Source organism: Medicago truncatula, chromosome 3 (genome assembly GCF_003473485.1).
Source record: "Medicago truncatula cultivar Jemalong A17 chromosome 3, MtrunA17r5.0-ANR, whole genome shotgun sequence".
NCBI lineage: Eukaryota > Viridiplantae > Streptophyta > Magnoliopsida > Fabales > Fabaceae > Medicago > Medicago truncatula.
This window is the reverse complement of record NC_053044.1, coordinates 41,337,872-41,363,002: the sequence shown is the minus strand read 5'-3', so window position 1 is coordinate 41,363,002 and position 25,131 is coordinate 41,337,872. Positions and strand designations below refer to the sequence as shown.

The window sequence follows — 25,131 nt, the reverse complement described above, 5'->3', positions numbered from 1 at the left end:
TTTTCATCAAAGTGAGATTGGAGAAGATTTTGAGTTGTTTTGTGTGCTGTTATGTTTAAGTTCATATCGCAACGACATGCCGCTGTGCCGTTGCATTTGACCAAACAGTAGTTCGTAACCATTGGGGGTTAAAATTGTAATATTTTGGTGTTTTATAGCAAATTTTGAAGTGTAAAAAACAATTTTCAAAAAGCAAAAAGCCCAATGACATTGTTGAATGAAATGGCCCAGTAGGTTTTGTTCCTTGCATTTCACTGCTCTCTCTCAGAAACGAAAACCCCGACTCAACTCTGTCACGATTTCCTTCCCTCCTTTTTCAATCCCTTACGCCGCAACTTCCACCACCAACACCGAACATGGCGACACCGGCACACGCTCAAGCCGTCAAGTCTCTCAACAAATCCCCCGGTCGCCGCCGTTTCGTTGTAAGCTTTCACTTCTCTCTCTTCCGCATTGCTAAAACCCTAAACCCTGTGTTCATGAACACTTAATTGTTATTTTTTTATTTGATACGTATCACTGTGCTGTTTTAGTTGCTTAATTTTGTTTATTACATGATTAAGTAGCTATCAGTTATAGTTATAGTTGATAATTTTGTTACTAACTGTTTTTAATTTATTGAATGTGCAGTTTAAGTCTTTCTCTGATAGAGTAGATGATATCGATATCAATGTCTATAGAAGTCTTCATAAAGTCAAAGCTGAACCATCTGAAGGTTCCTCTTTTTTCAGAGACTGCCTTGTAGAATGGAGGGTATGTATGCCTTATCTTACTATTCCTCTATTTCCTGCTATCAAATAGTATTTATTTATGTTCTTTCTTTCTTTCACGGACACCGGTCACGACACTGATACGTCGACACTTACACAGACATGCCTTCAATTATAATTGCCGTGTGCTATCAGTGTATATTTAGAGTGGAGCAACCTTGTATTGCCGTCAAATTTATTTTAATGTGATAAATTTGCATGCTAGATTATTAATATTTACTTGGTCTCCACTACTGTTGCTTATTTTCAATAATTGTCAAAACCCAGGAATTGAATACCACAGAAGATTTTATTTCATTGTATGAAGAAGTCATACCTTGTACACAAACATTGCCGCTGGTGTTGTTGCACAAGGAAACTTTAATCTCAAAGCTTCTTTCTCGGTTGCACATGAAGGCAAGGCTATCCCTTGAACCAATTCTCAGGTTTGCATGTCATTTTGAGAATTGCTCTGTTTTGCTTGAGTAGAGATGTTAGTGTGTTGCATGATGAAATGGTATCAATTGAGACTGAATCAGACAGGACATGCATACTCAATATGATTAGTTATCAATCTTAACTAAGAGCAGATTTTTGTGTGGCAATCTATTAGTTTGCAGTTGTTGGGAATTAATCTCATGGTTTTGTTTACAGGTTAATTGCAGCTTTATCTAGAGATCTCCTAGATGAATTTATTCCGTAAGTTGCTTATTACTTTGACTAGATGTTGGTTCTTGTGGAATTCTTGTTATTTCATTTGTCAAATTTCTTCCTAGATCAATTTGACGTCTTCCTTACGTGCATACATTCAAACATCTTTCATACTCACTGTGGATATGGGTTTTTGCCAGGCTATTTCCAAGGATTGTTGATTCTTTAGCATCTCTTCTAGAAAGTGGTGCTGATAGGGAGCCAGATATAATTGAGCAGGTATAGTCTATCTATTTGGCAATTTTCTTAAGGGAGATATTGCATATGTCTCTTTTGTTAGTTTCATTTATTCAGCGTGAATTAAGGAAATTTTCATTTTCATGCAGATCTTCACGTCATGGTCATATGTTATGATGTATCTGCAGAAATATCTAATACGCAACCCATCAGAGGTGCTTAAGTGAGTGATATAGACTATTTTTTTAAGTTTTGTTTTTACTTTCTATATGAGGTTAACTTTTCTGCAAGCCTGAAGCACACCAGATGTGTATGGATTTTCCTCACCACTTTGTTAAATATAAGGATTGATTTGCATAAGCTGAGATTTGGACAAGGACCGAACACTTACACTGCTTTTTTCTCATTTGTTCGGTGAATTTGCTGAGAGATGTCTTCCCTTTCCTTGTTCAAACATGCTTCCCTTATTATTATAATAAGTAGTTCTCTGCAGAAGCTGTCTCAGAAGTGATGAATAAAATAGGGTTAGGTGAAGACCTTGAAGCACCATAACGTGTCTACCAAACAAAAAGGATAATTTACTATAGGTTTTGTTACAAAAAAGTTGTAAAATCTTAATGTAGTCCGAAGAGACCCAAGGAATCCATAAAACGGCCTTGATTTAAACCTGCAGATATTGACTTCCATAAAATTGCAGTGGAGTTTGATAATTGAATGAAGAACAAAATTATATTGACATAAAATGGCAGTGGTGTCTGATAATTGAATGGAGAATAAAATTATATTGACACAAGGGCTATGGTATTGTAACATAATGCTGGCCTAGGCTAACCACGAAAATGTATATGTATAATTTAGAACTTGGAACTTGAAATATAATTTAAGCAAGTGTTGGCAGAAGTTTAAATTCCTAATTCTTGCCTAGCATTAGTTTTTGCTGTAGATGATAGATAAAAAGGACAGTTTAAGAAAGCAAGGAGAATTGGAATAGGAAACGGATGTTCCACCAAGGGATGTTAATCTTCTTAATAGGAACTTGCCAACAAATGTTCTAACCAACTGATCCAGGCTCATAGGATAACTTCTCTCATTTTGTTTAATTTAGCCAACTACGTGGTATCGACTACAAGTCTGATTCTTTTATGTTTCTTTGACTTTGATACTTCAAGGGTCACATCAAAATTGAGGTACTATCCAAAGGAATATGTTCGACAATTCATGGCAGAGGCAATGTCATTTGTTTTGAGAAATGCCCCAGACGTGCAGCTCAAAAGAGGTATGTCATTGATTGTTTTTCTGTGTATATATATATTTCCCCCTCGCTTATTGTCTTGTCTTTTGTTCATATGTTTAATCAATATCACCAATTTTGCAGTACATCTTAATAAAATGCTTCATGATTTTAGCATTAATTCTGTTCTTTTCTCTTTGGTTTTAACGATTTTATTAGTTTGAGGGGGCTATAAAGCATGTAATATTGTTTGGTTGGACAGGAATTGAAAGAGTCATCACTGAGGTAGCGAAGAAGCCATCTCCATTCCGAGAGTCTGGTGTTGAATTATTGCTTTATAATATTATGAAAGGATACTCATCAAGGTTCCATTCGAAAGCAGAGCGAGTGTTACAATTATTAACAAGCAAAACAATTTATCACATTGGTGATGGAGATGACCAAGGCAAGGATGGGGATGACCAAGGCAAGGACGGAGACGACCAAGGCAAGCTTGTTCTCTAGTTAAAATTATTGATTTAACTTTTGTTTTATTTCCAAGATTCTGATCATAGACCATATTCATTTTGTGTTCGGTTGAAGCCATTAAGCTACTTGGTATTAGTAACATACAGAGAACATTGGTATTTGATTGATCTGTTCATCAGAGGATATATTTTTCAGTATTTAAATTTCTCTCTGTCTTGGTTTTTGTTATTAAAAAAAGTATTTAGTTTTCCCCATTTGGCTCTAAGATTGGACAATGGGATTCTTCAGATCTATTGTTGTGAAGTCTGTGGCTTAATGTTACGATGATAAAAAATTGAGTTTGTAAATGTGATGTACAAAGAAGAGATCACTTTATTTTATTTTAGAAGCGGGTCTGACAAGTTCAAGAGGTTTTAAACAAACAGAGAAGCTGTAGTAGAAAAAAGTAGATTTTTAAAATGATCAGATTTTTTAATCAGGCTATCTTCTGTCCTTCCTTTGTTGTTATCTGTCACCTGATGTTGCTGTTTGTAAATATACTCAAGTTCTACATGATTTGCAATGTGTTTGCTTATATTTTTTCTTATCTCTATCTGAATCAATTTCAGAGTCAAGTACCATTTTGAACATCATAAAATCCGTGTTTAAGAAATTATGCGAGACGACGGAACCCAAAGAGTTGAATTTGGTATGGAGTTGCTTATATAATGAAGTGCATGAATGTGTTACTACCGAAAACATCGGACATTTAAGACGCATTTTATCAGTGCTAGTCTCAGCTATTAAGGTGCAAAAAGGGCAAAATGTGTCCGGTAAGTTACAATACTTCATGTCACTGAACTCTTCCTTTTACTCTTTTCAAGCAATCTGATGACAAACTAATATTGGATAAATAGATTGAATTTTAAGTTTCTTTTGGGAATTTTCTTCAATGTCTAGTTTTTTCTTTGCTCTTTAAATTTTGAGTTTCCCTGAGAATTCCACACATTTTCTGGGTGTATTACCCTTTAGCATGTATGATACGGGTAGGCCTTCGCGCACATTTGTTGAACTAGAGCAATCGATTCCATCGGGGTGCAGTTTACTTTGCACTCTTTGAACATCTTGTGGTTTAATATTTGAAAAGAAACTCCTGCTTCCTTGAAATTTAACTACAACAATCAAAACCTTTTCACACTAGGTGGGGTCTGATGCATGAATCAAAAGATCCTATTACTTCAGGTTTTCTTGATTTATGCTTTGTTTTGGTACTTCTTTGATTATCTCCATTACATGTTAATATAATAATATTAGTTAATATGTTAATGGGTAACTAAAAATAACAAGTGATGGGATGAGTCAAGTGCTATATGTTGTTTTGGTTTTGTTTCTTATATTCCTTCTTTTATTAAAAAATGCAGTGTCACGTAAATAAATGTTTTCAGTGTATGTAATATATTTTATATCAGGATGCTATTTTCTTCAGAAAGTTGCTTGAGTTTTCTATGTGCTTCTGCACTAATTTCAATTGTCCTTACATGTGGCAGATTATAAGCCCATGCTTGAACTCGTCCTCTTGCTTGTGCGGTCATATATCACACCTTTGGGAGTTACTGAGTCACAAGAAGATATATGTTTAGTTGATAGAATTTTGAAATTAATGTTGGCCACTCTCGACGGGCTGTGTAGTGATAGTAATAAATCAATGATATCCGAGTGTGCTACCCAGTGGGCTCCAATTTTTAAATCACGAAGCTCAAGGTAATGGCTGAGACAGACAGTGTGCTTTTGATTTAAATATTCTCTTTAACTTATTTCAATACTCTTGACACATACGTTTGAGCTTGGTTCCAGTTTGCTACGGTTCATCGAAAAACTGCTACAGAAGGATCTCTGTTTATTTGCTTTCAGAAGTAAGGTTATAAGGTAACTTTTGAATCACACGAGCAATTCATTGTTCTGCACTCTCTAGATATAGTATTTGACTTCTATGCTGGTTTTGTAGTGCAATAAACGAGTTAATGGAGATTTCAGAGGAAAAGGTCATACAATTATTTCAATCCTTCTGTGAGAAAATGCAATTGGATATACGAGGCCCAGACTTTTTAGACAGAGAAAGTGAAGAAGCATTAGCTAGGATATGCAATCATTTGGAAGGGACTATCCGTTCTTGGATTGAAAAAATAAACAATATTGGACATGCCGACGTTTCTTGTGAAATTGATGAAAGAAAGGTAGCACTGCTATGGGGAGTTGTGAACTGCTATTCTCATATGTCTATTGTTGACGCCGTTCCATCCTTGTTGGTGGATCTTATGGATGCGGTAGATCAGCTTCTGACTGTTAAAGCTGGTATTCCTCCCTTCCTTGTTTCTTAATGAACTTTTGATGAGCAGTTGTGTCTGGGTAATATTAAAGATGTTTTTCCATTCTGGCTTAGATTGGGTAATATTAAAGATTGTTTTCCATTTTGGCTTAGATTATGCTAGATTTGCTATGTATTTTAACTGGGTTGGACATAGCAAAAAAATAAAATTTGTGGTTGTGGGTTTATTTTATACTTAGATAGTTGTATTAATTGGATCATTGATGCTATAATAATTTTTTCTAATCTGTACATGTTTGGCAGTGATGGATCTGTAGGCTAAAAACACTTGATTTGTTATTTTCTGTTTTCATCTTCAGTCCATATTGCAGATATGTCTAAAGAAGCATGGGAAAGCATTATAGGTGCTTCACTAAGTTCTTTCAACAGATTGTGCTATGACAGTAACCTTGGAGCTGATGAAACCAAAAAGTTTCTAAGTTTTGCAAAACGATACAAGTCATCTCCACACGTGTTACCGGCTGTTGCTGGTTATTTGGAAAGCAAGTACGGGTAAGTGGATGTGTTAAAGTTAATTACTTTCTAGACATTTATTGTTTTTCAATCTTTAGTTGTCAAATTTTGTCACTATTTTATCGTTAGTGCTACTGCTCAGTATTTGATTAACCCTCTCACTTGTATATATTATAGTTCTTCTTTGGAAGAGACTGGGTGTAGAGTGTACCATCCAGAACTTGAGGAAATGATTGCAGAGTCAGTGGCAGCATTTGCGGATAATTTGTGCCATTCAGACAAGGAGGTTCGCATTTCAACTCTTAAAATACTCTGTCACTACAAATCTTTGGGCGAGGAAATTTCTTCGGTGGATCAGTCAGCTGCGAAGAAAAGGAAAATCGAAGTTTCACCAACTTCCATTGTGGATAACGTAGGAAATAATGTATGTTTCTTTATATTATATACGCCATTGCCTTTTTATTTTTACTTGAGTTTTAGCATGACTGTGTATTTTGGTGAAATAACAGCCTCTGCTGGTTCTTCTGTCTATTGAAACAACTCCAGTTTCAATTTCTACAAGCAGAAGTATCCAACGATTGATTTCCAAGATACAGATGGACCTATCTGCTGGAAGGATTGCCAATGTTTATGCACCACTTGTTTTGAGCGGGTTATTTGGCATCTTGAATAACCAATTTAGCTATCTCTGGGATCCTGTATTAGAATGCATTTCTGTCTTGGTTAGTCTATATTTTTCACTCGTGTGGAATACCCTTATCGATTATCTGGAAAGATGTCAAGCAACAAGAGAGAGCTCTAGCAGCTTGCATGATAGTGCCAATGGTGCATCGTTTGATCAGCCAGCTGGTATGTTTCAACTACATTGACATCATATATTGAGTCCATCCTTCCTCCTCCCCATTTTATTTTTCTTCACATGATGTCTTATGCGAGAGACCTGGACACAAATGTGTAATTTATTGTTCACTGGTTGATGTTTTGACTTCGAGTTTAATCTACCATGTAAAGTTATAATTAGTTTAATCAGTTTATATTTAGCTTAGTTTGTAACAACCCTTATAAAAAGTTCATAGATGTGTTAAATTTTGTAATTTCTTTCTTTAAAAAATGTATATTTCAATTCTAACATTTAAAATTCGTGTTTATACTATTGATCTACCATTGCGCAGTTTTGGTAACCAATTGATTTTGTTTCTCAGGTTTACTTGGTTGTTTCAAATTATTTGTCCATCATGAATCTGATTGCACACCATCCGGAACAATATTGACATTATTGTTGCAAGCATTACAAAAAATTCCAACTGTAATTGAACCTCGCTCCCGGCAATTCATTCCCCTTTTTTTGAAGTTCTTAGGATACAACACTCTTGATCTTGCAAGGTAAGTATCTGCTCAATCCTCTTCTATGATTTTGAAATTTGTGAACTTCTAAAGCTTCAACTAAATTGCCATGTTTTTTAATTTGTTTTCCTTGTCAAAATGAAATTGCAGCGTGGGATTGTTTGATTCTCATGCTTGTAAAGGAAAAGAGTGGAAGCTCATCTTGAAGGAATGGCTAAACTTGTTGAAACTTATGAAAAATCCCAAGTCATTTTACTTGAGCCAATTTCTTAAGGAGATTCTGCAGAATAGGTTGAGTTGCATTTTGATTATGTATCTTGTACAACACTGCAATGCTATTTTCTCTTTAGCTACTTGTTTGAACTTGGTTGTCCCCAATTTTAAACATCTTCCCCCTTTCTTTTCTTTTTTTGTTTTTTTTGTGACAGGCTTATAGAAGAAGACGATCCTGAAATACAGTTTAGAGTTCTTGATTGCCTATTAATATGGAAAGATGATTACTTTTTACCATATACCGAGCATCTGATAAACTTGATTAGTTACAAAATTACAAGGGAAGAACTAACAACATGGAGTTTATCAAGAGAATCTAAAATGATTGAAGAATGTCACCGAGCTTATCTTGTGCCATTGGTTATCCGTCTCTTGATGCCAAAAGTAAGAAAGTTGAAAGGACTTGCATCTCGAAAGGTATACTGAATTCCAACTATAGAGATTGTTTTTTATATCTGTCTTTTGTCATCCCTTTTTACTTGTTAGACTGATAATATTGGCTATCCATTTTGACAGAAAGCAAGTATTTGTCATCGGAAAGCTATTCTGAGTTTCATAGCTGGGCTTGATACAACTGAGCTGCCACTTTTCTTTGCATTACTGATAAAGCCGTTGCAAATAGTAGAGAAAACTGATGGGCCTGCTAACTTGTTTTGGACTTTACCTATAGGTTGCACTAGTGAATTTCAAGCATCTTCTTTGTTAGAATATTTTACTTTGGACAATATCGCAACCCTATCCTGGAAAAAGAAATATGGCTTCTTGCATGTTATAGAAGATATTGTTGGAGTTTTTGATGAATTGCATATTAGACCTTTTCTTGATTTGCTGGTGGGGTGTGTTGTTCGGCTGTTGGAGAGTTGCACATTAAGTCTTGACAACGTAAATCTGAATGGGGTTTCTTCAAATCAACACAATTCTAGCACCAGCCCAATCACTCTTAGTGGGGAAAGTGTGCCAGAAAATCAAATCCTGGTAATGATTTGTTCACACTGAATGGAAATTTTGTGCAGCAAACTTTGTTTACAAACTTGAGGATGAATGTACTGTTCTGAGTAGATGTTAGTTTTGAATAGTGATGTTTCAATATTCATTTTGCCATAATGCTGGTGTATTATTCTAGTCTTTAATATACAACATTTTTTGTTTTAAAAATCAACAACTATCTGTATGGCTAACTCCGTTCAAATGTGGTTAATTACGTTCAGTCGAGGATGATTAATGAATATAACAAGGTGTTACAAAAAATAGATCTACATTACATGGGCTAAAACGTGTTTAAACGTTTCTTATCGGTATTTTTTGAATGATTGTCTTTATCGGTAATCATTTGTTAGACAGCTTCTAAAAGTAGAATAGACAATTTACTATATGCTAACATTTTTTTTTCTGCCTCCTATGATCCATGTTGTCTGTTTTATTCAATTTGATATTCTTTTTTGTATTTGTTTGTGCAGATTGGCAATACGTCAAATCAGCTCAAAGATATGAGATCTCTGTGCCTGAAAATTGTTTCCCGTGTTGTCCATAAGTACGAGGATCATGAATTTGGTTCTGATTTTTGGGACAGATTCTTTTCTTCGGCAAAACCCCTGATTAATAAATTCAAACACGAGGCTGCTAGTAGTGAGAAACCAAGTTCATTGCTATCTTGCTTTCTGGCCATGAGTGCAAACCATAAGCTTGTAGCACTATTATGCCGGGAAGAAAGTCTCATACCTGATATATTTTCCATTGTTTCTGTCAATTCGGCTTCTGAGGCTATTGTATATTGTGTTCTGAAGTTTGTCGAGAACTTGTTAAGCCTTGACAATCAGTTGGATTATGAAGACAGTTCTGCCCATAAAGTTTTACTTTCAAATATTGAAGTGCTTATGGATAGCATTTGTTGTTTGTTTGGAAGTGACAATGCAGCCAAGAGGTATTAATTTTCTTTTGCTTGTGCTCTCACAATTTTAGTTGCCGGAGTAATTGTTTTAACCTTTACCTATAGAATTTGCATGTTACTGCCGCCATTTCTTTGGAAACTTAATTTTGTTCCTCAATGAAATGAAGTTACCTCGTAACAATACAATACCCTGTAGTTCTTTGTGGTTTGAAGAACTCTTTAGAAAGCATGTATTTTTTGAATTTGGATATTCTGATAAAGAGGTAGTCAAGTGATGAATGGTAGCTGTAAAGAGGAGGCTTATAAATTTGATTTTTGTCATAAGGAACTAGGTATCTCAGTAACTGAGACAAAAAAATTTGTCCAGTGAAAGGCTTCAAAGTCTTACGTTTAGTGTCTCCATATGGACCAATCTTGAATGTATAGACCTGTTTGAAAACTGATAACTCAATTGCCTGATAGTTTATTCATCAAAAATAGGCTTTCATTTTCTCGGTGATGAAGAGCTTTACTTTTTACTGTTAGTCTATTGGTCTATGTTAGATGTAATCTAATTTTGTGTCTTCCCCTAAGAACCTAAAACATCTACGACAATTGGTCCTTGACCCATTCATTATCAGAGCCTTTAACCTAGTCTTTAGGAGTTTGACCTTTGTTGCTAACACTTTTCTGACAAAACTCAAAGAGATGCATAAGATTAGATCTGGCTTGTGCCTTGCCTTCACTTCAAGTGCAGAGGGTTAAATGTCAGGTGGTGTATTAGATATGCTCATCATGGTTTAAACATGTTTTTGGTCCGTGTAATATGTCTGCCATTTCATTTCAGTCTGTGATATTTTATTTTATTTTATTTTTTATTCCTTTTTTTCTTTCAGGGCTGTCTTCATTTTTTTCTGTTTCATTATGGTCATCATTATTTTGTTTTAGTCTCTACAATGTACTCTTTTAGCGCCTGTAATATTCTTTTTTTTTCATTAGTGCCTCACTTCTTTTCTATTTGAGTCCCTTCTGTATAGCACCAACTAAAGATAAACCACATATTTTAGGGACCAAAACAGAAAAAACATTACTTACACTAAAACGAGTCCCTTGCGTATAGCACCAATTGAAGATAAACCACATATTTTACGGACTAAAACAGAAAAATAAACTAAAACAAAATAACAAGGACCGCAATGAAAAATAATTATAGGGACCACATTGAAACAAAATATTCCAGGGATTAAAACTATGAAGTGTGTACAATATAGGGGCCATTAATATACTTATGCCTAAAATCATTCATGTACCTTTGTTGAACAGCTCAAGCATTTAAGATGTTGGTCCTTGAAAGTTTAGAGATAGATGACTAAGGCAACACCAGGGCATAGTAAAGAGTGGTAGCTGAAACATAATTTATCATTACAATTAGGATTGAGGGTGGAAAAAAATATTCACATTATGTATTTTTTGAAGTTTTTGGTGCCCAGGGAAAAGCAGGAAAGTGGGTGAACTCAATAAAATTATATGAAGAAATAACAAGACTATACTTGCATATTTGAATAATTATATGAAGAAATAGCAAGACTAAATAAATACTTGCATATTTGAAAAATGTTGGAGCATGATAATTTTACCTTACAAATAGGTGGAAGCCTTGTCTGATTGTATAAGAACATTTAGAGGGAAGTGGGGACTTGTGTACAAACTGTTTTGACCTGTTTTTGTTTTCTCCTGGACAGAAAGCTGATCAAATCTCCTGGGGAGACAGTTATAAGAATTTTCAAATTTCTACCCAAGTACATCAAGGAGGCAGAGTTTGCAAAGCGATTTGTGGACATACTGCTTCTGTTTTTGGAAAAGAAAACACAAAGTTCTGGTGAGAGAACCTCCAATATCTCCAGTTGCTTCATTGTTATCTTTTTTATTTTTAGCTAATTAATTTTTATATTGATACTGAGGTTCTCCATGCTACTTGTAGATGTCTGTATTGAAGTTTTGCAAGTCATTCAAAATATCATACCCATATTAGGAAATGGAAGCACCGCTAAAATTTTGAGTGCTGTTTCTCCTTTATATATTTCGGCTGAGTTGGATATGCGTTTGAGAATATGTGATCTTCTTGATGTTCTCGTAGCATCTGATGCATCTGTACTCACAGTGGTAATTCTTGCTTTCTTGTCTCAATGTATCTCTTGATCCGCACACATTATTTTCTGACAAATTTATTCCACATTCTGTGTTCATTCTAATTTCCCCTGCTATGTTGTTGGGGTGCAGGCTAATCTTCTTCGTCAGCTGAATACGACATCTACTTTGGGTTGGCTTGATCACGATGTTATTTTGAATGCTTACAGAATCATCAATACCGATTTCTTCAGAAATGTTCAAGTGGAACATGCATTACTTATTTTATCACACTGTGTGCTTGACATGTCCTCGGAAGAAACAACCTTTGTATCTAGTGCACAGAGTTCATTGCTATCTTTTGTTGATTTTTCTGCACTTATCCTTTTGCAAGAAGGAAGCAATGAACAAGAGTTGTCTGTAATACAAAACACTGATGGTTGTTGGACAAAATCATGCATCCAGCGTATTATAAAGAAATTTTTCTTGAAGCATATGGCAGATGCTATGGATGGACCACTTGCTGTTAGAAAGGTATTTGGTAACTCATGTAAATCATATTTCAGAGTTGGTTACTGTATGAATTTCTAGTTATATTAAATTAGACATATGTAATTATAATTGCATATATTCAAACTTAACATGTCTTGTTTTATAAACAGTTGCTATTCCTATTTCCAGGCATTGCAAGGGTGTTGGAATAACATACTGACATAGATACCAAGTTAATTACTTATCGAAAATGAAAGTATAAATTACTTGATAAATGATTGTTTAATCCTTTATGTTTACACACTGCTTGATGTCATTGCAGGGATGGATGAAGTTGTTAAGTCAAATGGCTTTGAAGGTCCCAGACGTGTCAAACCTTAAATCACTCATAGTCCTGTGCAATGAGGACGGGGAAGCAGATTTTTTTGACAATATAGCCGACTCAGTGGTAGGTTTATGATTAACCATTTACCTAAATGATTTCCCTTTTTGTTGTTACTCTTGGTTGCCTCACTGTCATGTGTTTGTGTAATACATATGTGCAGAATTCTATTCCAGTCATTTCATTATATGTTTATTCCCGTGCCTTACCTTATTGTAGTCAGAAACACTTTCAAAATTCAAATGTATTTTCTTATTCTTTTTTGAGTTAGTGAAATAGCTTGCAAAATATCTTATGGAAGTACATTTTGTGTTGCAGATCCGTAAGAGAGTGAAGGCATTGTCACTGTTTAGGAATGTTATCAGTACGAACAAATTATCAGAGGTAGCAAATTTAAACTTAAAAAATAAAAGTGTTTTTCCTAGTGACGGATATTCATTCATTTATTTACGGTTTATTTCCAGTTTATCACTGAAAAAGTGTTCATGCGACTCTTCTTCAACATGCTGTTTGACGAGAAAGAAGTAAAGGTTGACCATTTGAAAATTGCATGCATCGAGACCATTGCTTCTGTAGCTGGTCAGATGGGATGGAATTCATACTATGCACTATTGAACAAATGTTTTCAGGGAGCATCCAGGAGTCCAGACAAACAGAAACTCTTTATACGCCTTATCTGTTCTATTTTGGATAAATTTCACTTTTCAGAACTTTCTCACACTGAAGAACCTACTTCTGTTGGCGTTTCTGACATTAGGATAACCGACACTGTTTCGTCAGCTAGTTTAGGCAACTTTGGTGCTTCTGGTGTGAACACAGATATACAGACGTGCCTCTATAAAGTTGTGCTTCCTAAGATACAAAAGCTGATGGATTCTGATTCAGAAAGGGTCAATGTAAATATCAGTCTTGCTGCGTTGAAACTACTTAAGTTACTTCCAGGTGATTTGATGGACACATATCTTCCAACTATCGTTCATCGAATTTCAAACTTCTTAAAGAGTCATCTAGAAAGCATTCGTGATGAAGCCAGGTCTGCATTGGCTACTTGTTTGAAAGAACTTGGATTGGAATACTTGCAATTCATTGTTAAGGTTTTGCGATCAACTTTAAAGCGAGGATATGAACTTCATGTCCTAGGATACACACTGCATTTTATTCTGTCCAAGTGTCTTTCGAGTGCCATTTGTGGAAAGATAGATTACTGTTTGGGGGATCTCCTTTCTGTCATAGAAAATGACATTCTCGGAGTTGTTGCTGAACAGAAGGAAGTGGAAAAGATAGCTTCAAAAATGAAAGAAACAAAGAAGAAAACATCATTTGAAAGCTTGAAATTTGTGGCCCAAAATGTAACATTCAAAAGCTGTGCACTAAAGCTACTTGCACCAATGACTGCTCATTTGCAGAAGCATGTCACACAAAATGTTAAAGGAAAATTGGAAAATATGTTGCATAGTATAGCTGCTGGTATTGAAAGCAATCCATCTGTAGATCAGACTGATCTATTTGTCTTTATTTATCGCATTGTTGATGATGGCTTAAAGAATGAAATTGGTCGGCATGAGAGTAAGTTGTTAAAATCGGAAGATAAGGATAGGCGTACTAACACCAAAAGAATTTTTTCAGGGAGTGCAGTTGCTAGTGGCTTATTATGCTCACACCTTATAACAGTGTTTGGTATCAGAATATTGCATAAACGCTTGAAGGGCTTAAAACAGGTTGTTGAAGATGAAAAGACCTTGTCTTTATTAGATCCTTTTGTCAAGCTATTTAGTGATGGTTTGTGCTCGAAGTATGAGGACATATTGTCTGCTTCCCTTGGATGCCTTACTGTACTGGTAAAGTTGCCTTTACCATCCCTTCAAGAACATGCTGAGAGAATAAAGTCTGCTGTATTGGATATTGCCCAAAGCTCAGTGAACTCTAGCAGTCCTTTAATGCAGTCATGTTTGACATTTCTGACTATGCTTTTGAGGAAAACTAAAATTTCCCTCACCTCTAACCAAATACATATACTAATTCAGCTTCCAATATTTCTGGACCTTGAAAGGAATCCATCTTTGGTGGCCCTATCACTTCTAAAAAGTATTGTCAAGCGCAAGCTGGATGACGTACCTGAGATATATGATATTGTTACTAGGGTTGCTGAATTGATGGTGACAAGTCAAATGGAATCTATTCGCAAAAAATGCAGTAAAATTTTGTTGCAATTTTTGCTTGATTATCGACTTTCACAAAAGCGTTTGCAACAACATCTGGACTTTTTGCTCTCGAATTTGAGGTAAGTGCACAATGTGTTTCTTCTTTTTTGAACATTGGTTTTTGGCTAATGGATTTTTTTTTTTTGACAACTGGCTAATGGATTTTTTAATCCTTGCAGTTATGAACATTCGACTGGACGGGAATCTGTTCTCGAAATGATTAATGCTATTATAGTCAAATTTCCTCCAAATATTTTGGACGAGCAATCACAAACTTTTTTTCTCCATTTGGTAGTTCGCTTGGCAAATGACAGTGATGATATTGTTCGTTCTATGAGTGGGGCTGCTATAAAGAAGCTTATTGGTTCTGTTAGTCCCAATTCACTTGATTCTATTCTTAAATATACCCTTTCTTGGTATTTGGGTGACAAGCAGCAACTATGGGGTGCGGCCGCACAGGTAACTATCTTTAAATTGTCCCGTGACTCAAATTGATTAGAAAACATAATGGGATACCATCATGTTATGCGATCATCTTAGCATATAATGGTTGTTTGGGCCTTCGGGGTCCTCTTTGTGAATAAATTATAGTGTAGCTATAATTTGACTTCGGTAGGTGTTGGGTAGTTGATATCCACACTGACTAGAGAGATGTCAATTATCTAATACGTCCTCATTTCTCCTAGGGAGATTGCATGAAGTTACAGAAGAGAGTTGATACTAAAGAGTCGTCAAACAGGAAAAACATAAAAAATGATATATTTATTTTAAATCTTAACAAACGAGGCTTATATTGGTTGCTGTCTAGAAACTAGAATTACACATAATCCAATTTAATGAAGAAAGAGCTTTATTGGTATGGTAATGTTATTATATTATATTGCTAAGAGCTGGTGTCCATACGGGTTTGCCAAAGTGGAGTCTTTCTCTGCAGAGTGGGTAAGAAACTGGAAGACAGTATTTAGGACCAACCTGTTCATTGTTTTTATTTTTCTAGTATTTTCTCTTAACACAAACATTATCTTAGCTAATTTTTTTGTCCTTCTGTTTTAATCTTTGAAATTGTCGATACAGGTTTTGGGTTTGCTGATTGAGGTAATAAAGAAAGGATTTCTTAAACATATAGACTGTATCTTGCCAGTGACTTGTCGGATCTTGCAATCTGCTTTACATGCAGTCACAAACAGGCATGAAAGCTTTGAGGTTGAATCCACCATCCCCCTTTGGAAGGAGGCATACTATTCTCTTGTTATGCTAGAGAAGATGATTCATGAGTTCCATGATGAATGCTTTGCAAAGCACCTAGAGGTAAATTTCTTTGTACTGCCTATCAAATATAAAGGGTTAATACTTCCAAGAGCCCTTGTAATTTGGTCTGGGTCTGAAAATACCCCTTGTAAAAAATAAGACACAGATTCCACCCCTGTAATTTTTTATTCTTCATATTTTACCCTCACTTTGTTAAAAAAAATATTTGGACAAAGTTGGAAAATAGCCCCCGTAAAAGCTTTAAATGTCTGAAAATAGTCCTTGTAAAGTGTAAAATGCGAAGAATCCAATATTTAAGGGGTGTAATCTATGTTTTATTTTTTACAGGGGCTATTTTCAGACCTCGCCCAACTTAAAGGGGCTATTTGATGTATTAACCCAAATATTAATGTTCTTAGATATTATGATTTATGATGGTTGTAGATGTGTTGATTATTACATGTAGATGTATACTATTTGTGATTTGTGGACCGTCCTTTTTTTTTTTTTGGAATGGCAAATGTTAGCAATTACTCCCTCTGGTCACTATTATAAGCAAAAATCAACATTTTAAATTCATTCATTAAATTATGTATGTGGTCTATAATAAAGATCATATACATCATTAATTGAATGAATCTAAAATTTAGATTTTTGCTTATAATAATTACCGGAGGGTGTAGTTGTTAGATAATTTACTCCCTTGTCTGGGTTTGAACCCAGGACCTCCAACTCTTTATCCTTCAGCCCAATCCAGTTGAGCTACCCAATCCCCAATGTGTGTCGTCGTGTCTGAAATAGTACACGGAGGATTCTTATAGAGAGTTAAGCATATTGGGTGGGAAAAGCATGGTGAGATGCAGTGTGCCGGGTATGTATAGTTGATGATTGAGATTCGGGCACCCAATGACTAATTTCTAAATTGAACCACAATTATTTTGTTCTTAACCAAGGCCATGCAGATTGCTAGCTTTGCTGGCATATTGGAGTTTTAATTTCATTTTTGGGTTTTGAGCAGAAGTTATGAAGGAGAAAGGGATGGCTCAAATTTTAAGAAAATGCCAGGGTTTTTGGTAATTAATTGGAATGGAAAAACATTGAAAGATGTTATAGAGTGAAAGAAATATTGATGGTATTCTCATTTGTGTTAAAAGACTGATACAGAAGGAATATTGAAGGCATTATCACAGAATGAACTGCACCAGCATCTGCAATTCTGTTAGTTTAGTTATCAAGTGATGTCTGTTAATACTGCTAGAAGTAATTATATTTATGTTAGTTAACTTACGCCAGAATATTCTGCACTCACTTCATGTGAGTTCACTTTTATTCCGAATCATCATTAGATAAATAATTAAATACACAGAATATCTCATCAACATATCTTTTTCTCTCAACATCAAACTCTTGTAAAGACAAACCCTTCTAAATCTTTTCCTGTTAGAATTAAGCCTACGCTTGGCTTAATATTCCTATCACTCAGAAAATAACTTTGGGTTTGAAGCGTGGATAATCGTAGATCCATTTTACCCCCTGCAGCAATTTTAATTTTATGAAGAACAATAGACTGTCATGTTTATGTTGCCATGTCAAATAAATAATTCTTCTACAAGCTTGCATTGTTTGGTGGAAATTTGGTAACGGCTTACTTGAATAATCTGAATGATTGTATTATTATTTTACAGTATGTGTAAAACATAGATTCGGGGACATAGTTGGCGTCCCTAATGATTAGGAGCAAAATTAGTAACAGCTGAACTATCAATGAAAACTTCTATCAAATAACAATTGATAATTATAACTACAATCAACTGGTTTCATGATCTGATATTATGAGAAAATAGAACTTACATTTCATGTGGGTTTGCTCTGATGTAGTAGCTTCATATTGCAGAGTGGAGACAATTTTTCCCTGCCTTTTATTCAAACACCAATGTCTTATTATAATTATAATTGTGTTCTAGTAGCTGTATATTACAAGTGGAGACTGTTCTTTCCCGCCCTTTATATGAATTCAAACATCTTATTAATTAAAAACATTTTGACCCATCATTTTCCACGTCCTTAGCAAGTAGGGTGACATATTTCTTTTACTTACATTTCAGGATATATGGGAGGCAATATGTGAGATGTTGTTGCACCCACACTCGTGGTTACGCAACAAATCAGTTCGTCTCATAGCTCTATACTTTGCACATGTTGTCAACAGCGAAAATGATCAAAGCTCCACAAGTAGTTATTTTATGATGACTCCTAGTAGATTATATCTAATAGCCACTTCTCTTTGCTGCCAATTGAAAATGCCACTTATAGATGATGCTGACAGCAACCTGATGACCCAGAATATTGTCTTTGCCATTTGTCGCGTGCATTCTTTAATGAGGCAAACTGCCTGCATAGATCCCCCTGCCTTCTGGTCTGCTCTTGAGCAACATGAAAAGGATCGATTTCTCAAAGCTTTTGACTTGATTAATGCAAGAAAAGAAAGAAGCATGTTTGTGTCTTCATCTCTTACCTCCTCCTCCTCCTCTGTATGTGAAGACAGTAGTCAGCTTAATGTTAACAACACCCAATATACACTTGTCTCGTTATTACTAAAGAAAATGGGCAAAATTGCCCTTCAAGCAGATGCCATTCAGGTTGGTGCTCGGTCTCTTGGAATATATGTTCTTTAGTCTTGATCAATGTACGTATGAGTAATATTGTTTCTTATTTTGCTTGTTTAACTCAGATGGGAATAGTCTTCAACAGTTTTGGGAAAATTATGGCACAAATACAGATCATCAGTAAGGATGACTGCCTGAACTATGCACATGTGGTCCTATTACCTCTGTATAAAGTTTCTGAAGGATTTGCTGGAAAAGTGATAGCTGGTAATTGCTTGTTTCCACTCTTAAATTTCCTGTATGATAGATAAATGCTAAATCTGATAGATACCCATTTTATTGGATTGATGCTGCTTTAAATTGACTCTAGATAATTTTCTAGACAGTCCTATAGAAAAAAAATGCAAAACTAGTGGACCTCAAATAAATGTGTCCTACTATAATTTCTTTTTGTCATATATTAGGGATCGTAAGCTGATTTCCCAACCGTTTTATCGAGATTTCTTTTCCTTATATATTTTATGTTTTTATTTTTCTTTTCTGTTTGATTTTTTACTAGTTTTATCTTTATCATACCCACCCTCCCCTTCATGTCATATTTTTAGTTTCACCACTTCACCTGTTATTGCTGTCTAACACATATGGTTGTAATTTGCTAGATGATCTCAAAAAGTTGGCAGACGACGCACGTGGAAAAATAGAGCATATTCTGGGTACTCAAAACTACGTGCAAGTTTATAACCTTATCAGGAAGAACCTCAGCTCTAAAAGAAATAAGAGGAAACAGGAAGAAAAACTCATGGCTGTTACCAATCCTATGCGAAATGCCAAAAGGAAATTGAAAATTTCTGCAAAACATCGTGCCAACAAAAAGAGAAAGATTACATCTTTGAAAATGGGGAAATGGAGGCATTGATTGAGGTTGGTGGTATCAGTAGAAACGCCCACACATATGCATCATCTGGTTTAGAACTTTTAGTATCTGTGTCGAGGTTCGTACAACCACCGGTCTTACCATGAAACTTGCTTGTTTGAAGAAAAATTAGCGGGTTTGAAGTTTTTGAAGATCATGAGCAAATTATTGTATGCTAGCATGTCCCAGGACCAGGAGGCCCACAGACACAACCAGAGCAACAAGTTTGGTTTTTTTGGGATAACTTTGGAGTATCACTTTCACAACAGGTTGTAGCGAATTTGTTTTAAATAGGAAGGTAACATCCATTTACATTTATACTGAGTTATGGTTCAGCCTCTCATAGGAGCGTTCACTTTTATGCGTTCATCAGCAGAGGAAGACTTCTGAAGTATGAATGCTGAGTTTTGTTTCTGATTTCCCAGTTCTTGTACATTACATTGTTACGGATTGGAAAAAAGAAATACATAAGAATATTTTGGGGAGGAGCATATTTTTGGCATATTTTAATGTTCTTTTTTTAAAGAGAAATGATATTTGTACAACCATTTTCTAACAACTTTTGTGACAACTTTCTCTCTCATACTCACATTACATTTTTTACTTTCTCTCTCTATTACTTTGATATTTGTGTCAATACATACTTTTCTTGGTAAAAATGTGGTTGTCCATTTAGTTGTCAAGCAAATTGATGTTCAAATAACACTACTCTTTTTTAAACTCATTGAGTCTCTATCCTTAAATTTTGACGTGAATGAAAAGTAGGCACCTAATTTTGACTCAATTGACAGTTGGAAATACTTTTATTTTATTTTAATTTATTTTTTTGATTAATTTTATTATTTAGCTTCCTAACATATCGGCACCTTAAAAAAAAAATGCTCCTTAATAGAAAATGTTCCTTAAAAAACCTGTATTATTGATTTGAATAATACATGAAAAAGGAAATATTAAAATTTAGGAGCAAAAAACTGCAAACTCAGTATGTTATCCAATAATAATTTCTCACTCCACATATATGTCCCCCCCTATATTCTCAGTGACCCTCTAAAATAAAGGATCATTCCTGAAGAAAATTTACTACAGAACGTATTTATTTTTCATATTTAATTGGTTTAATAAACTTATAATATATGTAATGAATAGTCAGATGATTTTTTTTTAAGGATTAACAATCGGATGATAAAAAACTACAAAAATGTATGGCATGATATGACTTTGGGCCAACAAATTCTCACTTCTCAATATTTAATATGAGTGAGTTTGCTGCTAGACTCTTTAAAACAAAAATAAAATTTGATATTACATAAAATAATAGCCCCCCACACGAGATAATTAAAACAATTTATTTTGACTAAAAAAAGTGTCTTCTTGATATCTATGCTCCATTTTGAAGATAAAAAAACATCGACATGAATTGTACACCAACATTTTCTTTTTCCTTTTTCGATTTACTTTCCTTCTATAATTCCTAGAAACAAAGACAGTAAGCAGTCTTTATTGATATAAAAATGTTTGTCTAAATACAAATCAACAAGAATAATATGGAAATGCAGATCCAAAAGTAAAAGCAGAACTATCAATATTTTTTTAAGAACTATTTATCCGTTAAAATGGTTAGATACTTAAATTACTTAACTATTTTGTCTATGAAAAAAGATATGTATAGAAAATATTTGTTAAGAGATATGAATTTTTTAAATGAATCTTAATTATTCTGAGGGGATTAATCATCACATATCTTTCTTAAAAAAAAATTAGACATGACAATCATACATTAGATGCACATGTCATTAAAATAAAAATATTGCACATGCATCTCTATTATATTATTTTCTAATGAACAAAATCCAGATTATATACAGAACGTGTGTGTAACAAAACTAGTGGGTTGAAAATGAAATGAGTAGTTTGCACATAAGTTAGGAAGAAGAAAGTTGATATGAAAATGAAATAAAAAATCCAACTCACACATGAAGACAAACAGAACGTGTGATGTGGTGGACATTTTCCATTTGCACAAGTAAAGGAATGAATTAAAGAGTCAAATAAAAATAAAAATGGAAAGCAATTAAATAGATAGATTTATTTGTATTTAGCATTTATTGTTGCGACACATAGGTAACAAATTTAACGTTGTTATTGTTGCTTTTTGTGTTTCTTTTTCTTCTCTCTCTTTCTTTGAAGAGAACGCCCCCAATATCATCACAACCTAGCACCAGCCCACCACTTCAATTTTCATGCCCAAAAAGAAAAAAAATGAAATTTTTCGATTTCTCAATGAAAATGGGGTTTTAGCTACAAAACTTGTTTGCAGGGTGCCAAGGATTAAGGTAAATAAAAATTACATTTTTAACTTTCCCTTCTTTTCTTTTACCCTAAACTATTGTTATTGTTACGTTACATTAATTTGCATTTGTAACTTTCCCTTTCCCTTTTTTTCATGATGATTTTTTGTTTTTGCATGATCAAGGTATCATTTTAATATTGTGGCATCTTGGCCCTGCAAAGGTTGATTTTTTAGTTCCAGAAGAAGTTTCTTTGGGTATCATTTTAATATTGTGGTGAAACATCATCATGGGAATATCCTCCGACAACGTTATTGGTCTTTGTTTGGCTCTGTCTTCAAGCATTTTCATTGGTTCTAGCTTCATAATTAAAAAAATGGGTCTTAAAAAAGCTGCCACTAATGGGAATAGAGCAGGTTAGATTTTTTTTTTCTTCATCTGGGTCATTAAAAAGTTCAAATTTTTCTTATTTTTTATTAACATTTTACTGTTTTATTGTTCTTGGATTTGATCAGCCACAGGAGGGCATTCATATTTGTATGAACCACGGTGGTGGGCTGGAATGACTTCAAGTGAGTGATTTTCTATCTTATGGCATTAAATTATTAATATTTCTCTTCACCAATCTTGTTGAATTGCACGTGGGATGATTTACAATCAAATAACAGTCTATCATGTGCTGTATTTATTCCGACAGGCGAATTTTAGTAGTAGTTGTTATGTTAGTTTCTAGGGTTTGAACCCCGAACTTCCTGCTTAAGAGTTAAAACTCATTTGGTACCTCTTAGCTCGCCAACTGAACTACCTATGTGGGACCAATCACGTGCTATATACGTTGTTATATCTCTCTCGGCCATCTCATTGTGCAGAATTTCCACGTTCAACTTATACTGTTTTTTGTTTGTGCTGATATTGAGAAAATTGTCGAGACATAATTGATTTTGAGTTTATGTTGTTGATTTATATTCTCAAACCTTTTCTTCGCAGTGATTGTTGGGGAAATAGCTAATTTCGCAGCTTATGCATTTGCACCTGCCATCCTTGTAACTCCTTTGGGAGCTTTAAGTATCATTTTCAGGTAAGCAACATAAAATAGTCTTCTTCACAACATATTCATTTGTCTGACTTAGAAAGAATTACAAACTCATATCAATGATGCAGTGCAGTGCTAGCTCACTTCATCTTGAAAGAGAGATTGCATATCTTTGGCGTTCTTGGATGTGCTCTCTGTGTGGTGGGGTCTACAACTATTGTTTTGCATGCACCACATGAGAGAGAGATTCATTCTGTCAAAGAAGTATGGCATCTTGCTACAGAACCAGGTACTTTTTGAAGCTTTAATTGGTTGAAGTTTATGTGAGATGCATTATGGTCTTTTTGGTTCTAAAGGAATTCATTTCTGGCTAATGAATTTGAAAGCTTAAGATTCTTGTTTTTTTTTTTCTTTTTTCTTTCTTTCTTTCATGAATGAATAGGTTTTATTGTATACTCTTGCTTGATGGTGGCGCTGGTATTAGTCCTTATTTTCGTTTTTGCACGGAGTTATGGACAGACCCATCTGGTTGTTTATGTTGGAATATGTTCTCTCACGGGCTCAATTACGGTATTGAATATGTTTTCTAATTTTCAATGCTCAAAAGTATCATGAATTAATGATCACAAACTTGCCTTCTACAAACTCATTGTTGATCCTAGTTTTTGCATATATAGGTTATGTGTGTCAAAGCAGTAGGAATAGCTTTGAAACTTTCATTTGAAGGGAAGAATCAATTTATTTACTTTGAGACATGGTTCTTTACATTAGTTGTGATAGGATGCTGCCTTTTGCAAATCAACTACTTGAACAAGGTATGTACGGTTGAGTGTGGAAGTGGACACTGAACACCGTGTTCTTGTAATGTTTCTTATTTAATTTGGGATACTATTGTGGCAGGCTTTGGACACCTTCAACACTAATGTGATATCACCAGTTTACTATGTCATGTTTACCTCATTTACCATCATTGCCAGCATAATCATGTTTAAGGTAACTTGTTACATTCCATGGCACATTGAAATATTCCACCACAAGTTATTTATAATATCTGCCTGTATTTATAGCTTTGTTGGTAATTTGCAATTGTGTTACAATAAAGGTTTTAAATCATGGTAACGGCAGCGTCAACCCTTTCGACAAACAAGGCCAAATACGTAAACTACAACCAAATTCACGGTTACATGGCCATTGTAGAGATGTCAAAACTTTGATGTCTCGCGACAAGACCTTTTTTTAAAAACTTAAATAATAGTAGTTATAAAACAACTGTGCTGATGGTTTATTTATTATGGCTGCAGGAATGGGACTCACAAGATGCGTCTCAGATTGTGACAGAGTTGTGCGGGTTTGTGACAATTTTATCTGGGACATTCCTCCTTCACAAAACTAAGGATATGGGAAATAAACCCGCAGAAATTTCTCTTTCTTCAAGTCCACACCGTCCTAACAATACTGCTAAGACACCAGATAGATCCGAAATTTGAAGCTTGTGAGCAGCACTTATGTTCCCTCTCAAGCTAAACATCCTCAGCTTGCTACTTTTTGGTTCTAACAAGCAGCTTGTAACATTTTCGAAAAATAGAAACATCAAAAAGGTGTAAATGTTAAAGATCAAAGCAAGGATATCTTATGACTTTAGGGGATATAATGTTAGATTCTTTGTTAGATCAGAAGTCTTTCTCTTTTTCTTTTCCTTTCTTTCTCCTAGTTTTTTTTAACAAATGTAAAACGTTAATTGCCAAAAGTCCTAAAAATATATTAAGGTTGAAACACCATTTTTTTTTCTTCTGTGTAGTCTATCACCTACTATTAAATTTTCACATATCATTAAGATATTTTTTAACAAAAAGAACTTGTGAATTAAGTGGTACTATAGAATATAATCTTTTTTACCATAAAGAAAATTGTAAACGACACCGTTCATTCCAAAAGGTGATCATAGTGTGTATGTACTTTTGTCTTCTTAAGACCATGAAGAAGCATAACCCCAAGATATTTGCCTGGTTCGTGAGTCAGATGGAGTACTATCTCCATCTTTATTACTTGCCAAAAAACTTAATTTATTAGTATAAAGATTATTTTGGAAACATTGACTCAATATTTATAGAAACATAATCTCGTTTTGTTTATAAAAAACATAACGACAAAGTTCACACAAACTAAGTGTAAGGAAGTGAGAAATTGTAGCTTCTAACTTACA

At 34.5% G+C, this 25,131-nt stretch overlaps 2 protein-coding genes across 4 annotated transcripts; both read left to right on the top strand.

Annotated features, from left to right (window-relative positions):
- Window positions 1-245: 245 nt before the first annotated feature.
- LOC11443043 (small subunit processome component 20 homolog) lies at window positions 246-20,100 on the top strand. Of its 2 annotated transcripts, none has more exons than XM_024778288.2 (31): window positions 246-425; window positions 631-753; window positions 1,038-1,195; window positions 1,404-1,448; window positions 1,601-1,679; window positions 1,787-1,860; window positions 2,807-2,913; window positions 3,131-3,355; window positions 3,945-4,148; window positions 4,863-5,076; window positions 5,170-5,241; window positions 5,321-5,667; window positions 6,013-6,193; window positions 6,332-6,578; window positions 6,664-7,003; window positions 7,357-7,537; window positions 7,649-7,789; window positions 7,927-8,188; window positions 8,288-8,746; window positions 9,229-9,692; window positions 11,381-11,517; window positions 11,620-11,801; window positions 11,919-12,299; window positions 12,580-12,705; window positions 12,958-13,023; window positions 13,104-14,920; window positions 15,020-15,299; window positions 15,915-16,148; window positions 18,194-18,727; window positions 18,820-18,961; window positions 19,354-20,100. In XM_024778288.2, the coding sequence occupies exons 1-31, from the start codon at window positions 357-359 to the stop codon at window positions 19,608-19,610; spliced, it is 8,148 nt and encodes a 2,715-aa protein (XP_024634056.2). In that variant the 5' UTR covers window positions 246-356; the 3' UTR covers window positions 19,611-20,100. The 2 variants fall into 2 exon arrangements, with proteins under 2 accessions (XP_024634056.2, XP_003601650.3); XM_003601602.4 differs by having other exon boundaries at window positions 6,001-6,193.
- Window positions 20,101-21,593: 1,493 nt separating this feature from the next.
- Window positions 21,594-24,715, top strand: LOC11443042 (probable magnesium transporter NIPA2). Of its 2 annotated transcripts, none has more exons than XM_003601601.2 (9): window positions 21,594-21,940; window positions 22,081-22,311; window positions 22,411-22,467; window positions 22,883-22,973; window positions 23,057-23,217; window positions 23,371-23,498; window positions 23,606-23,743; window positions 23,829-23,921; window positions 24,230-24,715. In XM_003601601.2, the coding sequence occupies exons 2-9, from the start codon at window positions 22,185-22,187 to the stop codon at window positions 24,413-24,415; spliced, it is 981 nt and encodes a 326-aa protein (XP_003601649.1). In that variant the 5' UTR covers window positions 21,594-21,940; window positions 22,081-22,184; the 3' UTR covers window positions 24,416-24,715. The 2 variants fall into 2 exon arrangements, with proteins under 2 accessions (XP_003601649.1, XP_039687508.1); XM_039831574.1 differs by having other exon boundaries at window positions 21,707-21,940; window positions 22,153-22,311.
- The last annotated feature ends 416 nt before the right edge of the window (window positions 24,716-25,131 follow it).